General features: G+C 40.2%; 1 protein-coding gene across 2 annotated transcripts in view; it reads right to left on the minus strand.

Moving 5' to 3' along the window:
• Positions 1-12839, minus strand: part of LOC134638551 (metal transporter CNNM4) — a 50388-nt gene that overhangs the window by 28977 nt on the left and 8572 nt on the right. For both annotated transcript variants that reach the window (XM_063489265.1, XM_063489264.1), the window contains exons 2-3: positions 1951-2094; positions 1592-1726 (exon numbers count right to left, since the gene is read on the minus strand). In XM_063489265.1, the coding sequence (XP_063345335.1) occupies positions 1592-1726; positions 1951-2094 (279 nt within the window). The remainder of the gene's footprint in view (positions 1-1591; positions 1727-1950; positions 2095-12839) is intronic.

Genomic DNA, 12839 nt, shown 5'->3' on the forward strand with positions numbered 1-12839 from the left:
GATTATTCAGGTAAGGACGAATTGATAATCACATTTTTTCATGATCCAACAATCTAATAAGATTTGCTTTTGCAACACATTTTTGTTAAAGAATTCTTTTTAAAATAGCTTTTGAATAGTTGAATTAACTACAATTGAAACACTTTTTCAATTAAAAATAAATTAAATGTTATAAAATAATAAACAGTTTTGATAACTAAACACTTGGTTTAGGTGTTTATTGAGCAAAAACGCTGTAGAGATGTTTAATGCATGGTGTCCTTGTTTGTTTTGGGGGTTTTATGGCATTTTTTTTCCTTTTTTTTTTTTTTTTTTAAGTAAATGAGAAAGAAGAGGAACTGTTGAAATATATTTGGTTTACATGGATTTCTCAACCGTCAGGCTGTTGCAATCAGAGCTCAGCTGTAAGTGCTTTGGTCCCCACCCAAACTGGAAACAAAGAAATGGTGCACCCTGCAAACAAAGCCATGGTCACTGCACACTGACAGATGAGGCATATATTGCCAATGTTGGAATTCATCATCGGAAAGGCAAACAACCCCCTTTCACTATGGTTTACATAGTAAGTCAGAGTGTTCATCTGTATTGTTGCTGTTGCTGGGATTCAGTGTTTTCAATGATTTCATAAATCAAAGGTGTAGCTTTTACATTTTATGTCTACTTATTAATGGCTTTTAATATCCTTAAAAAAAACCCAAAAAACAAAGTCGTCAGACTGGTGAAGCTAGCAGTTACTAGTGCTTAAACCCACACTGAAGCATTTATGTGATAATGCACGTTCTACTGTCTGAAATATGTCTGTCCACCATCAGTCATACGGCAGGAATGCATCAGTGCACAGAGGCATTAGAGACATGTTCTCACATCTGCTGGGAAAGAATCATTAATGTGAACAGAACAAAAAAAGACCAAACAAACATGGAAACTTTAACACATTACTGATATAAATGGAACAACAAAAAAACTATTCTGTTTGATAAATCAAAAAAGCAACATTAGACCAAGATCCTCAGAAAGAAAACAGAAACTAAGTCAGCAGACACTGACGTTATGCCTCCAGACACAGCAGACACATACCACAGTGTGTGCCAGGGAAGGAAGTGCTACGTCATGCTAGCAGTGGCTAACTGCCAGATGCAGTTAGCCACTGCTTCATATCAGCTAACGCACACTTAGCAGATACATTCCTATGACTTCTCAAGAGATGTGTGTCATTTGTAGCATTACATGCAGCTGGCTAGAGTCTGTCCAGAGTCGATGGGGGGCACAGGCAGACATGTTGATGGGATTTAATAGATCCTACAAGTAAACAAATAGTGGAAATCTCCTCACTGCATGTATAGACCTGTCTTTCCTATCAGATGGTCACATGACAAAATCCTTCACTTACTGACATCCCAACTGTTTTTTTGTGCATTACATATGATAAAATAAAATAAAGTTACATTATGATGGATTTTTTTTTTTTTTTTTTTTTAAACACATCCGTCAAAATGAAGGAAGCCTACCATAAATCTACTGGGTACACGTAAAGCTCCGATTACTGACAGTGAATGTGTGTCATTTCATGTTTCCACACTTCCTTTCTCACCTGTAGCCAGGAAACGATGGGCAGCCAGCAGCAGCTGAGGAGAGATCTTCACCTTAGATTCACTCTCATGTTTAAAGGCAGAGAAGTCTCTCTTGTTTTTGTTGGGTGCCACCTTTTTCCTGGTGCGATTATCAGCTAAGAAGTGCAAAAAAAACCCCAAAAAACAAAAGAAGCAGCATTTATTAATGATCAAATTTACACTTCATGCAGTTAACAGAAACCTGACATTTGTCAGGTATTCATCCCAAAGGTTGAACAGTAATACTTCAAAGATTTATTAGTGTTACTTAAACTGAAAGTTAAGACAAGCTTAGTATAAAGCAAGAAAGTAAGACAAACAAAAGCAAAATCAAACTCACTGTAAAGGTCAGATTCATCCAGAATTTCTGATTTGATAATCTCCTCTATGACGTCTTCCAGGGTGACCAACCCCAACACTTCGTAGAAAGGATCTCCTTCCCCCTCGTTGTTCACCTTCTGGACAATGGCCAGGTGGGATTTTCCTAAATCAGAGAATGAGCCTCATTAGTTGGATTATCAGAGGATTAGTTTAACCATTCTGTAAGGCATTATAATTAAATCCACAATAAGAAGGGTTGTAAGAATAGGGATAAAACGTCTTCCCTCATTAATCTTCTAGATGTCCTATTCTAACTGTTTAAAAACTTATATGAACTTAATTATAGAGTAGCAGGAGAGTTGCAACAAAGAGGTTCAGGGAGCTCTTTTACCTATGATGGAATGATTTAAAATATTACAGACTTATAGTATTAGTACCACAAATGTTTTACTCTAAATTCCTTTCTCACTGTTTATGATCCCATGATGTTTGGTTTCTTCTGTAAACAGATTACAAAAAAGGTGAGGCAGGATAGTTTGATTTGGCACTCGATAAACTGCACCTTAAATGATGTCAGCACCGCACCGCTACACAAACAGCAGCAGGGAACGATATCAAATCAGAGATAGGTAATAAAGTGAAAATCTAGTTATGATGTCAACAATGTAGTTATGCCTTAGTAATGCTGACATAATAAATTCAGGTTAACAGCTAAATATTGTTTCAGCTCTATTTAACCTCTTAAAAAATGTGCATGCTCATTGGTTCATTCATGCTCTTTTAAACGATCATGCAATATAGAATATCAATATTTTATTATTGTATTAATAGGTTTTTTTTTTAGTCATAGTTATTGAGGGTGAAAAAAACATATTTGCTACACAACGTCAAGTTTTTTCTTGCAACATAAAAGCCCGTCATAGTCTCTCTATCAAGACAATCATATCAGGGAGTATTCCTATCCGATAACAACTTTTTTCTAACATGAACTCCTCGACCCACACCTTTTGCTTGCACCACAAATAGCCTGTTAATGTGTACAGGTCATTGCAGTTAAAGTTAGGTCCGGACTTTGGTCATGAATGTTACTGTACAACATAAGAACACACGTACACAATGAGACATGTGTCCCCTGCTCAACTCTTAAAATAAAGAACCCGTCACAGTGCAGATGGTCACTGGTTGGCAGCAGTGCCAAACAAGCCTTGGGAAGCTCTGAATTATTCACCACCCTGACAGAGAAGCATCAGAGAATAGTAGCAATGGTCCCCAAGTGGGTAAATTCCTTGACTCTCAATGGCTCAATGACTGACAAACTCGAGCCTTTATTAAAATAAAGGCATACAAACTCTGATGGCTGACAAAGTTTACTCTTTCCATTGATTGGTCAGTTCAATAACATGAAGAGGGGGAGAAGCTAATGCTACAAGCCAAAAAGCACATAAACAAACCAATAACTGGGGTGGGGGAACTCCAGGCCTCGAGGGCCGGTGTCCTGCAGGTTTAAGATGTGTCCTTGATCCAACACAGCTCATTTAAATGGCTAAATTAGCTCCTCAACATATCTTGAAGTTCTCCAGAGGCCTGTTAATGAACTAATCATTTGATTCAGGTGTGTTGACCCAGGGTGAGATCTAAAACCCGCAGGACACCGGCCCTTGAAGCCTCGATTTGGCCAAGCCTGCAATAAATGTTTTTGAACAGCTAGAGTCCTGACTTTATCCAGCTGTGACGCAACAACCTGAAGAGGGCCCTCAAGACATCCCATAAATACTGATGAAACAATTTTGTTGGGGTGAATTGTCATAAATTGTCTACTGATCGGAGGTTCGATCCCTGGCTCCTCCAGTCTGCATGTCAAGTATCCTTGGGCAAGATACTAACCCCAAGTTGCTCTCAGATGCATCCATCGGAGTGTGAATGTGTGTGAATGTACTTAGAAAGCACTAAGTATAGAGAAAGTGCTTGTGAGAATGGGTGTGATTGGGTGAATGTGGCATGTTATGTAGAGCGCTTTGAGTACTCCGGGAGAGTAGAAAAGCTCTATATAAGAATCAGTCCATTTACCATTTAACTTACTTTTCCACCCCACACAACAACTTCAAATCCAAGGTGTTTAATAACAACTGGATAGAGATGTGTTATGTCCAAGTCGGACTCAAATCCTTATTTTTCTTGCAATTATAACATAGAGACTGACATACAAATTGCTAGTTTGCAGTACTCCATCTCTCACACAGTCATACACACACAAGCCATTAAGAGATTAGATCTGAGCTGCAGGCCAACAACTCTGACAATTTGATTCCTAAATAAAAGGCGAGCTATCTTCACGGTCAATTAAATAACGTTTAAATAACCATCTGCTACACTATAAATACAACATTTATTCACATTTTTCACATAACTACAAGCTTTTAAGCTGTGATAAAGGATGAAACACTAGAAGAGGCTCTGAATGCGAGAAACCACACAGGTCCATCAGTGGTCTTTGTCGGGAAGCGTGTGATGAATGGAATTTACAAATGACCAGCGATTAAATGTAGACCAAAGGCACTGGGATTTTCCTCTCCGGGAGGATGTCCTTGCCATTTGTCCTGCAAAATGGATGGTGCTGGCACACTGACACACACTTCACAGTCTCAGCTTTGACCTTGCCTGGTTTTAACTCACGATTAAAAATAAAGGAGCTTTGAAGAATTTGTCCCACTAGGCCGGCTTTACAGTAAAAGTCATTGATATGAAGACATAACAAGTAGGGGTGGGTGGATGATGTACTGTCTATTTAGTTTGGATGCTCACGAGGAAGCTCAACATTCATTGTTCAATGTCAGCTCACAAAACTGCGAGCAGTTCTCATCTTGGCACAATCTCATCTTTAGTCATCATTTAAATGTCACAATATTTTATATGTTCCCTTTCATGGGATTACCTTTTCTCAACTGTATGGGAAAATGAATGAAACAAAAAGAGGTGTTATGACTGAAAGAAAAAGAAGCCGTAAAACTTTGAGTTTGAGGTAACATGAGAGCAGCTTAACTTCAAAAGTAGCTATGCTACCTACTTCAGCACTTCAGTTATATCTTTTCTTTAGTAATTAACATTTTAGCCACTCTTTAATTACAATAACAAACTCAGTAGTGTTTTATAGTTTTAGGAAACCTCAATAGAAAAGATAAGCTAACCGCTTTATTTTTAGCCCTGTATCCATTACTGGACTCTGCTTGAGTAGATCTGCATGATTCACAGTTCAGTATAGTCCTTATCCATCTTACAGTGGACCTTGGTACTCCACACCTCCCCCTCCCTTTTAGATCAACTCTCTTCTGACTGGCTGCCCCTTGAAAACAGAAGATTTGAAGAGGTGATGGGCGGGGCTTCTGTGCTCACTCAGAGCTGCAGAGATCACCATATTATCTATAACTGTTCTCTGTGAAACTATCCAGAAATATGAGTGGAAAAAATGTTGGTAACAGAGCGGTTTGGGTATTTGAGAAGTATACATTCTTTAGCTGATTATTGCTCTTTCCACAGAAGATCACTGCAGCAATGAAAACAGAAGCACTGTGTAATGGAAAAAGACACTCCGAGTGAGTGTGTGTGTGTGTGCTTTCGTGCGTGCGTGACCCCACTCTGTATTGGCGAGTCAATATTTCAGAGGAAGTAGGACCCCAGGAGATACACTTAGCCCCAGTTACTGGAGAGTCACTGGAGAGTCTACTGACTCCTCAGAGTACAGATATTAACAGACACAAAAAACTTTGCACACAAGTAGGTTTATCCAAATACTAGCTGCTTAATGCATTCATTATCTGAGCTGTGTGAGCTGAGGCTACAGTTAAAAAAAACACATGTAGCTACTATCCGTACCATCTGTCTGCCCAGCTGATCTTCTTTTGAGATGTGTCACTAAAAAAAACAAACAAAAGGGGAGGATAACAGAGCAGCATCCTCACCTCAGGCTCCCACAAAAACACTCAGATCTCACTTATCAAATGGTGAATCAGAAATGGCAGCAGAGTGTTTTTAATCCATCCCTCTATCTGTCATTGTTTTACACAGAGATGCTGTGAGCTGAAGTGACAGTTGACGCCTTAGGAGCTCCTTGACTTTGACAACTTAAAAACTTTAGACTTTGACTCAAAAAAACGACTTAAATTATTTTATTTAGTAAAACTGAAAATACAGCCAGAAGTTTCTTCCTGTTAAAAGGGAGTTTTTCCTTTCAACTGTTGCCAAGCGATGCTCTTAATCTGACTGTTATAGTCTTCCCTGTATTATTTTAGGGTTATATTGCACCTTACAATATAAACTGCCTTGAAGCAATTGTTGTTGTGATTTGGCACTATACAAATTAAATTAAATTGGATAAATAATACAACAACCATGGGAATCAATTTACCACCATGAACAACTGATGTTAACTGAGTTTCTCATAGTCTTGGACATGTGAAAATGGGGTGCAGAGAACAAACTCTGAATTCAGTGATTAACAAGTGACCGATTTAGCACTCAGCTATTACAGGTAACAAGGTAATTTCTTATGCAATATGGATAAAAAGAATCAATACTATTCAAATCTATGCAATATTTATTGGACAACTGTACAAATATATCAGCTACCAGTCCAGGTTGGTTTTTCTGGACGTTTTGTCTTTAACTTTGCTAATTTAGTGATCGACCCTACCCTGAGAAATCACAAGGGTTAGCTTACAAAATCCAGTTAAGTAAATATCTAGCCAGTGCTGTGTTGTGGAGACCTGGTTTGTGTGGTTAAAGTTAAGTGCTGGTGAGGAAATGTCACCCCCTAACTGGCCCATTCATTTAGGTTTCTTGGCTTGCCATTTTTATCTGTTCAAAGAAAATAATCCAACATACAAGACTGTGAATTCTTTCTCACAAAGAACAAGTGTGTCTGCAGCTTTTATTTTCAGCTTGTCCAGTGGCTTTGAAAATGCAATTGACTTGCAGTGCTAAACCACTGAACCTCGTTATTAAAAAAAGAGAAACAACAATAAAAACCAGCGAGAACATAATATGTCCTCAGTCATTTGAGTAGGACGATTGCAGGCTACAAAGCAGGAGTTGTTGTTGTAAATCTGTACCCTCCAAAAAACCCACCACAGCCAGATGGTGTAAATTCTTTTTGAGCCTGGGAAAAAAAAACATTAATCACAGACATTCGCTAGAACTGCAGATAAAGTAAGCAAAGCATGCGAAAGCACAGGAGGAGAGCTTGCTAAAACAGGAACTGAGAAACAATCTGACCTTTATCATAAGAACTGAGCTCTGCTCAACTATTAACTGCAGCTTCTCCCATTTATGTGGAGCACTACACCACAGCATTTAGTACCAAATGAACGACAAAACCTTTCATGCACAAACATTCTGTTTAATGTAACTGCTCTATTTTCATACGACATCTGAAAATTAGTTTGCTCTTATCAGTATGATAGATCACTAATTAAACTGAATGTATCAATGGCATTCACACACACACACACACACACACACACACACACACACACACAGTTCCAGCAGGTCAGGTGACCGTGTAGTTTGTTTCTCTGCCCTCAGGCTTCTATGTCACTAGCCTGTGAACTGGGCCTGCTTGTTGACATGAAATATTGGTGACAAAGAGATGAGGGGGAGAGCAATGAGAAAGGAATGCCACACTTATTCTACCCACACACAAAACACACCCCACCACATATCAGCAGGACCACAGCCAACAACTTCAAAACATATCCACTGTGAGAGGCTGAAACAAAACCGGACGGCAGCAGACGCATGTACGCACATTCACACATGCACACACTTGTATGAGAATGGCGCACACTCGCTTGTTGTGTGGGACAGGTCAAGCTCTGCAAACCCGTATTTCCAGTTAAAACTGGAACCCCGTGCAGACAGAGCTACTGTGATCTTAGGGAACAGCAGGGCTGGAAAGTAATGGCTGAAATGGCTGCTGAGCATAGCGGATTCTTTTATAAACAAAACCATCGACAGAGAGACAGAATCTACTTTATTCACTCTCCTGAGCATTTCTACTTTAAATCAGCAAAATTACAATGAAATGCAGCAAATATTAAGGGTGCTTCGCACAGTAAAACAATTTAATCTGGTAATAAACACAAATGGCTTTTAAGTACTGTAGTGTAGAAGATTATTTAATAAGTGTTGAGACAAATGCTTGCTCTGAGGAAGCATGTTAATTATTTATGGGTCACCCAATGCCAAAAAAAAATAGAATGACATGTTAACTGCTTTCAGACACGATACAGCATGTATCGCACTCATCACTGGGCTCACCGCACTATAATTCTCCTGCTCATTATCTTAATTAATACGTTTTAATAGCTTTATAGAGCTGGTCCACTTACTCCATGTCTTTCCCCACCTCTCTTTCCCAGTTTTCCTGTCCACTCTCCACAATCCTGCCTTGAATGAGATCTATTAAGCTCACTTCAAGCTTGATATTTTTATTCATAGACTCTACTTCAGTAGTTTTTTTCCTGGCTCACAGTTCAAAATATAACCCCTATTTATCTCAAACACGAACTTGATGCTACCCCTCACTTCATTCATTGGCTGAATGAAATCAGAACTGAAGGTGTGTTATGCATTAACCCCTTTCTCCAGCATCATACATCTGTCAACATCTGTCTGAAACCAAAAATTAGAGCACAATAGGGATTATATGAACATATGTTGACCTCATCATTTGAATTTTTGGCTGTGCTTAACATGAGAATTCACCTCGCACATGTATGTATATATTTTGTCCACCCTGCCTGCTGTTGGCTGGATGCCTCTGGATGTTCCTGTTGACCACGGAGGATTCATTCCTCAGTGGTCTAAGCTCAACTTATGCGAATTCTGATCCATATGAGTTCCAGAACCTCATGAAACAACATGTTTACACCTTGCTTGGCACAAGCCTTTGAAAATAATAATTTTCAGAGTGCAAAGGTGACATTTCCAGTGACGTGTCCAGTCTGAAAGCCCCTTCAGGGACGTGATACGTGGGCGTAATGACAGCGGGCACAAAGTAGGTGTCTGTGACTGAAACAGCTTCTTTTGGTGTTCACAGAGTGATGTAATGAGTGAGAATGTTTGTCCAAAATGATTAGAGATTTGGACAGCATCTTCTCAGCAACCAGCTTGAGTGGGACTAGACCAGGGGTGGGCCACCTCCAGGCCTCAAGGGCCGGTGTCCTGCGGGTTTTAGATCTCACCCTGGGTCAACACACCTGAATCAAACGATTAGTTCATTACCACGCCTCTGGAGAACTTCAAGACATGTTGAGGAGCTAATTTAGCCATTTAAATCAGCTGTGTTGGATCAAGCACACATCTAAAACCTGCAGGACACCGGCCCTCGAGGCCTGGAGTTGCCCACCCCTGGACTAGACTGTGCACATGAATCCAGTCAAGCACATCTGTACATGACCTTATTACATGCCAAAAAACTCCCAAATGCAAACAAGCCGGTGTAATCCAAAACTAAAACCTTCACTCTTCTCATCCAAAACATGTCAGGAATGACAATGTAGTGTTTATTTTACATGCTATATCACTTACAGGTAATTTGAACTGACAGACAAAGCAACTATGTGTGGCTATATTTGAGACATAATACAATTCTGCTGAGTTGCTCTTTCTTCGTGCTGACTGATATCATTTTGGCACTAAGCCGGGAAGTGTTGATGTGACACACTTAAACGCGCGCGTGCACAAAACATATACACCAACTTGCAGTCACACTGTCAGCACCTCAAGCCACAGCCACAGGGACAAGACAGGAAGAGAGAAAGAAGCAGACGGCTGATAAGAACAGAGAAACTCTGTTGATTGCATAAGTGCTGATTAGACAAAACAAAAGTTTCCCCAGTCCAGGTCCACCCTGGACTGTCCACAAATTCCCTGCCACTTCTGTCTCCCGCTGCAAATAGTGACAATTTTAATGCAGCACATTGATAACGCTTATCGTGTTGTAGTAAGTTTGTTATGACTGCTGCTCCCAAGTACAAGAAGGCACTCTCCATGTCAATTTAAAGCCAGCACAGACAAGAATTTGTTCAAAAGTGCTCAGAAACATGACATTTTGACCTTATAGATGTGTAAGAACTTGGTCTCTTTCATAATGGGAACACTGCTCTATGAGAGAAATATGCTTAGCATCATAGCCTAAAAAAAGGAAATTTTATGTAAGGACAGGTTTTGAATTCATCTGCCACTGAACCCATTTAACAGATCAAATATTTTCATGTCTGGATGGCTGACTGTCTTTTCGATTAAGCAACCTTTTATGCAGAGAGCCATAAAAAATGGCTGTAGACCCATCATTCACGTGGGTTTAATCCCCCATAAATGATATTCAGTCACCGTAGGCAGTAAAGTCAGCTGACAAGCATGTGAGTGAGTCAAATTTGATGCGTCGCTGTGTGTGCTTGTGTGCATGTGCATTTACGCTCTGTGACTCAGCAGAACACCTGAGGGTCTGTCTCTTAAAAATAGAAAGCCAAATATTTGTTGACAGATGAATACAGGCACAACTACCTGTTAAAAAAAAATGACAGGAGTGGAGACTGCAGTTGAGCGCCAGCTGGGTAGTTAGTTGGTAGGTAAATATTTTGTCCAAAAACTCTAACATGGCCAAATATACAGACTTCAGAAGCTAAAGATGGTTTTGTAAACCTCAGCATTACAGTGTGAACTTGAGTGTGAACTTGTTTGGCCTCGACACCAGTAATCCTACATTACTGCCATGTTAAAAAGACACAAAATCCTGGATAAATAACAATATTTATCTTACCAAAGGAACCCATTTAGAGGGCAACCGCAAGAAACCACCACCTTGCACATACCCATTTGCAAACTGCAATCAGGTTTGTGTGTGTACATGGACAAGCGCCAAGCAAGCACACTTACAAAAAAAATACTATGGCGAGCTCTGGCTAGCAGAAGAAGAAAAGGTGCTCTTTTTCTTACAAAAGACAGAATAGTATATGCAGCCACTAAATAATAACAGGACCTTTACAGATTTATAGGGGAAATTCAAAATACACGGTACAGTTCAAAATAATTCTTTATTTAGGGGGACTTCATTTTTTATTTTCAATGGATTTGGGGCAACTGGTCTGTTCGCTCACTACCTAAAACGAGCCCTGTCAGAGAACCATTAAAAAGGCCTAGAGACCAGTAAATGAAACACTGGTTTCTATGGAAAAAAAATGTATTCCCTGAGAAGTTTGCGAGTTGTTACTGGAGGTCGCAGCCCGCCGCTAGGGGAAACCAGGTGCAAAGAGGCAAACAGTGCTGCAGCTCATCTCCATTTAAGGCCACCCCTTCTTTTAGGCTGGCTTTTTTCAGATCACTTGCATGATTCAAAGAGAAGATTTGAACAGGAAGATTGTGGTTTGTCTGAGACTGACAGTTCTGGCATATCCTCTTCTCTGTGACATCATACAGAGACAGGAGTACGGGAAAAAACTAGCTTGAAATCTAAAACAGTGATTAGAGTAGTCTGAAGCCTGAGTTTTTGGCTCATTAGGATTGCTGACACAAACGCTGACCTGATCATTTGAAACCTTGACCACGTTTAATGTGAGCATCCACCGCTGTGGAAACGTACAACAGGTCCATCTACAGAGTGTACAGTCGTGGCCAAAAGTTTTGAGAATGACACAAATATTGATTTTCACAAAGTTTGCTGCTTCAGTTTTTATGACGGCAATTTGCATTTACTCCAGAATGTTATGAAGGGCGATCAGATGAATTGCAAAGTCCCTCTGTGCCATGAAAATTGTCTTCCCATTTCCACTGCATTTCATTGCTGCCATAAAAGGACCTGCTGGGATCATTTCAATAATCTTCTTGTTAACTCAGGTGAGAATGTTGACGTGCAGGAGGCTGGAGATCATTATCGCATGCTGACGAAGTTAGAATAGGAGACTGGATGCATTAATAGGAAGGTGATGCTTGAAATCATTGTTCTTCCTTTTAACCATGGTTACCTGGAAGGAAACACGTGCAGCCCTCATTGTGTTGCATAACAAGGGCTGTTGGATGTTGTTGCTACAAAGATTGCAATTAAATCAACCATTTATTGGATCATCAAGAACTTCAAGGAAAGAGGTTCAATTGTTGTGAAGAAGGCTTCAGGACACCGAAGAAAGTCCAGCAAGCAACAGGACCGTCTCTTAGCGATAATTCAGCTGCAGGATTGGAGTGCCACCAGTTCAGAGCTTGCTCAGGAAAGGCAGCAGGCACGTAGGAGTGCATCTGCACGCACAGTGAAGCAAAGACTTTTGAAAGATGGCCGGGTGTCAAGGAGGGCAGCAAAGAAGCCACTTGTCTCAAAAAAACAAAACAACAACAACAACAAAGAAACATCAGGGAAAGACTAGTACTCTGCAAAAAGTACAGCGAGTGGACTGTTAATGGGTTGAAGTCATTTTCTCTGATGAAGCCCCTTTCCAATCGTTTGGGGCAACTGCAAAAAGGACTGTCCGGAGAAGAAAAGGTGAGTGTTGTCATCAATCCTGTCTCATGCAAATAGTAAAGCATCCCATTTGTAGGGCTGCTTCTCATCCAAGGGAGTGGGCTCACTCACAATTTTACCAAAGAACACAGCCATGAATACAGAATGCTACCAAAACATCCTCCGACAGCAACTTCTTCAAACCATCCAAGAACAGTTTGGTGAAGAACAATGCCTTTTCCAGCATGATGGAGCACCATGCCATAAGGCTAAAGTGATAACCAAGTGGCTTGGGGAACAAAACATTGATATTTCAGGTCCATGGCCAGGAAACTCCACAGACCTTAATCCAATTGAGAACTTGTGGTCAATCCTCAAGAGGCAGGTGGACAAACAAAAACCCAATAATTCTGGCAAACTCC

The sequence above is a fragment of the Pelmatolapia mariae genome, linkage group LG12 (genome assembly GCF_036321145.2).
Source record: "Pelmatolapia mariae isolate MD_Pm_ZW linkage group LG12, Pm_UMD_F_2, whole genome shotgun sequence".
Classification (NCBI taxonomy): domain Eukaryota; kingdom Metazoa; phylum Chordata; class Actinopteri; order Cichliformes; family Cichlidae; genus Pelmatolapia; species Pelmatolapia mariae.